We start from the raw sequence: 6,270 nt of genomic DNA on the forward strand, positions 1-6,270 counted from the left end.
CTCGTCGAGGGGAGGGTGAGCTCTGGAGACGAGCTTAGCGATCAGGATAGCACGACCGTACGGGCGGGTGATTATGAGACGCATTGTGGCGAAGGCGGCTGGCTGGATATAGATTAAGCATCAACGCAGGGTCATTCAGGTTGTCGTTTGGCATTTGGGCAAGGCGTCACGGTCCATAGTTACCTCACTTTTGGGTGTTGGGGGGGGGGGGAGGGTTGTATCTCTTCAGTCACCAATGGCACATCAACGGTGCCGGGCTTGGTCGCAATTCAAACACTCTCCAAGACACGTAATGGATGATACGTAGAAGAGAGCGCTGGGTTCGTGGAGTAGCATTTTCTATATACAGATACATAGCACCCCCGTGCCAACAAGGCCAGCCAATTGTCGGCTGGCTGGATCCTATTTAATCCCGCCGAGTCCCGTTCCCGCCAACCCCAGCCGACCTCCCTTCTAAAAGTCGCATCTGTGGCAAGGAATGCCACTATGCTATGGCCCCCTCGAAGACAGGTTCACCGGTATCCGCCTTGAGAAGACGGAAGAGATCAAACCTCTGGGGATTACCTCAGTAGGACCGCTCGTGATTTGCTGGGACTCTGAGGGGAAATATGGTCAAGCTAAGTTTTACCCTGAGTGGTCTACTAGGACCCGTATAGGAGACGGATGCATAGCCGCGACTCTGCCAATGAAGCTTACTAATGGAAGTAGTTTCCTCACAGTTGAATGATTCTTTGGGTCTTCGAGGCTCTCTTCTCAATGGGTTACCGCCTTCAAGATGTCCAGGAACCTCAGACATAGTGCAGTACAAGGATCCTGGTATCCCTGTGCTTGTTGACAGCCAGTGACTTTACTTAAAGTGCGGCATCGCCCAATAATCAGCCATGTATGACACGCTTAGGCCACGTTTGTCTGCCCAACCGGCTGGATTCTTCTAGTGATGGTATGCAGCCGTATGACGATGGGATAGGCCTGGTCAGCTGTCAGCAACACCTTCAAAACATATACGGGGGATATGCGTATTCACCTTTACCCACTACATGATTCAGAAGCAATGGCACTTCTCCTTTCCCCGTCTCTTACTCGGACCCCCTTCTAAGCCGCTCGTGCCTCGGAAGAAGCGAATAGCTATTCCACCTTTCATCGTCTAGGTGTACAACTAATCGATCAACCAGATGCCATTAGCCGAGGGCAGCTCAACTGGCCTGTCACTCGCTCGGATGCAAGGAAAACGTGCGTGATCACAATAAGTCTAGTAATTGCCGACCCAAGACTAAGTGCGTGGAGCACTTGAGTACGTTCACAGCACTATTTCATGGCAAGGTCCCGTTAAACAGCTGCAATCACTTGGGTAGATGTTGTGAATTATTTGCGGTACCACTCTATCTCGGCTTCCGCTACATCATCATGTGGCCCTGGCATGCGATAGGATCGTTGCTCCATACGCATTGACTCGTAGCCCTTTCACGTTGAGGTATGTTCATCATTCCACGGTGTTCGACCCGATTTGTTAATACTAGCCTACAATGTCCCAGGCCGATACCTCGACGCGGGGTTGGGATCACTCGACTAGGCGTTCGTTATACGGGACGGAAGTATACAGATAGCAATGACTGTGGCTCGTCGGAACGAGACGGCACATGACAGCCGGTGTAAGTTAATGAGATTGGTCACCACAACAAGATGCACTAAGTATAATCCACGCTTCTTCACTGGGCTCGTGCATATGTAGATCGCCGCTCTTATCTCTTGGATTGGTATACCCCGCTGCTATCATGACACGGGCCGCGCACTTGGGCCGAAATAACCGCATCGGATCTGGGGTAGCGGGGCACAGGGTTGCGAGTGACTAGCAGTATCCGCCTTGCGCTCGATACATAAGTTCTGTCTATTTAATCCGTTCTATGCATGGGATTCCCTGGGGAATTAGGCATTCAAACGTGCAACCAGCCTGCTTGATTAATCGGAATCAAGTGTCGTTTTGCAGCAGCCATTGTGTCGCCTCAAACTATACATCACCATGTCAGCAACCTCTTCCAAGCCTGTTATCCTCCTTATTCACGGTGGCTGGCATTACCCGAAATGCTATGGGCCACTCGTGGATGAGCTCGAAGGCCTCGGCTATTCCGTCCTATGCCCCGAACTCCCAACTTTGGGGGCAGATACGCACGGTAAGACTCCAGCCGACGACGTCGCCCTGATCCACGAGATTGTCCTGCCGCTATTTGACCAGGGCAAGGAGATCGTGATCATTGGGCATTCATATGGCGGGATCCCCGCATGCGCTTCTACACAGGGCCTCGGAGTACAGGAACGGGCTCTCGAAGGCAAGAAAGGTGGCTTCAAGTCCATTGTGTTCCTTGCAGCATTCGCTATACCAAAGCGTGGCATGGACTTACTGCAAACGTTTGGAGGATCCTGGGGAGTGTGGCAGAATGCCACAACACCGTACACTAGGGTAAGGCAGAATCCCAGCCTCAATAAATACATCTACGAGGCTCACTGAATCCGGTGCAGAACCAGTTGATCACTGTCAACGACAACGCCAAACATGCCTTCTACAACGATATGCCCGACGACGAGTCACAGAAGTGGTTTGACACGTTGGTCCCACATTCTCAGGATGCCTTCGAGACTGGTGTCGACTACGTGGCGGCCGACTTGACCATCCCGAAAGGCTATGTCATTTGTGAGCTGGACCAGGTGAGTGCCAACTATGACCTTCCAATCGTGCCCAACTCGCGGTCCAATTTCTATGCTTCAGCCAGCCTACCTCTTCAGGCCGCGTGAGCTCCAACTGGGGAATAGAAAAGTTGCTAACACATTGTAAGGCGATTCATCGGGATATTCAAGAAAACCTGGTTGCGAGCATGCCTGGGTTTAAGGTTGAACGTATGAGGGCTGGTCACAGCCCATTCCTCAGCCAGCCTCGAGAATGTGCACAAAGGATTATAAATATAATTAACAACGAATAAACATTATATAAATATTTATATAAAATACGGATAAAATAATTTTAATTTCTTTAAAATTTAATATAAATAATATATTATTTTTAAATATTTATTACGTGAATTATAAAGTATCACGTGTAAATAAAAGATAAGATAAATTAATAAACTTATTTTATTTATTTACGATGTAAATTAACTTTTCCACGTAAGTTTAAAAAGTTTAAAATCCATCCTTTTACATAGCATTATTTTAACCTTTAATATTTATATATTAATATTATATATAAAACTTATTATTTTTAAGTTTTTATTTTTAAAAAGTTAAAATAAAATTTATTATTATTATATTATTATATTTTAAATTAAATACTTAAATTAATAATTTTTTAAGTAATATTTTTATATATATTTATTAATATAAATTAATTAAATTTATTTTATATTAAAAATTATATTTAATAATATTAATAATTTAAAATTATATATAAAATAATATTATTATATTTTTAAAAAAGTTTTTTAATAAATTTTTATATTATTAATAATAAAATTAAAAATATATTTAAATAATATATTTTTATTAATTTAAAAAAGAAATTTAATATAAATTAATTTGATTTTTAAATTAATTTTTAAATATTTTTATATTAATATACTTTTAATTAAATATTTAAATTAATTTTTTACTAATTGAATAAACTATTTTATAATTTTATTTATTAAAATTATAATTAAATGATTTTAAATATATATTTAATAAATATATATTTATAATCATTTAATTATATTTAATATTAATTTAATTAATTTAATTATAATAAAGTTTTATATTAAATAAAAAGTAATATAAACACGATTTTTATTATATTTTTAATTAAAATTAAAATTAATTAATTTATTATTTAATTTAATTATATTTAAAATATATAAATTAAAATTAATAAATATTAAATTAAATCATAAATAATTTATTTAAATCAAATTTATTATAATATAAATATATTTATTTTTTATTTTTTAAACTTTATTTTAATTATTTAAGTTTTTTATCTTAAATAAATTAATATTTATGATTTATATTTAATTTATTAAAGGTTTAAATTAAAATTAAATTAAATTAATTACTTTATAAAAATTAATAAATTAAATTTATAAATTTAATTATATTTATATTTATATTTAAAAATCATTAATTATTTTATAAACTTAATAAATATAAATAATTATACGTTACGTTTAAATATAAATAAATATTTATTAATTGTTTCATTTTTAATATTTATATTTAATAATTATAAATAATTATTTATTAAATTTTAATATAAAAAACAGTGTTATAAGATTAATATTAAGTATTTAATATTAAATTAAGTATTTACTTAATTTATAAATATTAATATTAAATTTTTAAATACTTATTAAGTTTAAATTAATATAAATATTCGATTTTAAAATACTTAACGATATTTATAAGTATTTAAGTATTACTTATTATATTTAAAGACTTTTAAATAACTTTTAATAATATAAAATACTTTTAACTTTTAAATTTATAAAACATAAATTAAATTCATTATAAAGTAAATAATTAATAAGTTATTAAATAATATATAAATAATAAAGTGGTAATTTTTAAAATCGTAAAACTTTAATTATTAATAAATTAATTAACTCTTTTTAAATAGATTTTAATAATATAAATTACCTTTAATTTTTAAATTTATAAAACATAAAATTAAATATATTATAACGTAAATAAATAAAAATTTATTAATTATTTAAAAGTGGGCGATTTATATAAATTAAGGTTATAAAATGAATAATAATTTTAAAATATAAATTTAATTAAAATCATTCATCGTTTAATTTAGATTTTAATTTAAATTTCGGATAATTGAAATATAAATCATAAATATTAATTTATATTTAAATAAATCAATTAACTTAAAAGAATTATAATCATTTTTAATAATTATTTTTATTAAATTTAATTAAAGTTTATTAAAACCTTATACATTAATAATTTATAAAGTTTTAAAATTATAAAACTTTAACTATTAATAATATAATTCTTTATAAACAAGTTTTAATAATATAAAATATCTTTAATTTTTAAAATTATAAAATATAAATTAAAAGTATTAAAACGTAAATAATTACAAAGTTATTAATTATTTTAAAGTGAGCGATTTATATAAATAATAAAGTGGTGATTTTTAAAGTGGTAAAACTTTAATTATTAATAAATTAGTTAATATAATTCTTTTTAAATAAGTTTTAATAGTATAAATTACTTTTAATATTTAAATTTATAGAATATAAATCAAATATTTAATAAATTAATTAATTAATTAATTATAATTACTTTATAAAAATATTAAAAATTAATAAATTTAATAATAATAAAAATAATAAGTAAATTAAATTTAAATTTAAAAGGTAAGATATCGTAAATATATAAAAAAAAACCGTATAATAAATTATAAACAGTTAATTTTAAATTATTAAATTTAAAAACTTTAAATTTATTTATAAAATAAATACCGTAAATTTAAGGTTTTACCTTTTATTTTAAAACCGGTATTAATAATATACGGTATTTAAAAATAATAAATTACGTTTATTATAATAATTTATCGAGTTTTAAATCCCGTTTTATAATTATAAATTACGTTTAATTTTAAATTACGGTAATTATTAAAGTTGTAATTAAATAACTTCAAATATATATTTAATAAGTATAAGTAATTACTTATTAAGTTTGAGTATAAATAAATATTCATTAATTATTTCACTTTTAATATTAATACTTATAAATATATTAAATATATTTACGATAATAACTTATATTTAAAATTGATTTAATTAATTAAATTATAATAAAATTTATATAATTAAAAACAATTAAAAACCTTTATATTCTATAAAACATTAATTTTTTAAATAATTATAATAGTTATAAATTAACGGATTTATATATTTTAAAATTAAATAAAAGGTAATATAAACCCGATTTTAATGATATTTTTAAGTATTAATTATAATGAGTAATGCTTAAATACTTATAAGTATTATTAAGTATTTCAAAATTAAATACTTATATTAATTTATATTTAATAAATATTTAAAAATTCGATATTAATACTTATAAATTAAGTAAATACTTAATTTAATTTTAATTACTTAATATCAATCTCACAACTTTAATAATCATAATAATTAATTAAATTAAATTACTTAATTTTGAAATTTTTAAGTAACGGATTTAATTTTAATTTTATTTAAACGATATTTTATACCGATTTATTTTATATAAACT

General features: G+C 28.9%; 1 protein-coding gene across 1 annotated transcript; it reads left to right on the forward strand.

Annotated features, from left to right (window-relative positions):
• Positions 1-2,017: 2,017 nt before the first annotated feature.
• On the forward strand, positions 2,018-2,787 carry JN550_006494 (uncharacterized protein; the record flags this gene model as incomplete). The annotated part of the gene is made up of 2 exons (XM_049318239.1): positions 2,018-2,455; positions 2,515-2,787. The coding sequence occupies 2 exons, from the start codon at positions 2,018-2,020 to the stop codon at positions 2,785-2,787; spliced, it is 711 nt and encodes a 236-aa protein (XP_049171713.1).
• Between the last annotated feature and the right edge of the window lie 3,483 nt (positions 2,788-6,270).

The sequence above is a fragment of the Neoarthrinium moseri genome, assembly GCF_022829205.1.
Source record: "Neoarthrinium moseri strain CBS 164.80 chromosome Unknown scaffold22_Wmoseri_CBS_16480, whole genome shotgun sequence".
NCBI lineage: Eukaryota > Fungi > Ascomycota > Sordariomycetes > Amphisphaeriales > Apiosporaceae > Neoarthrinium > Neoarthrinium moseri.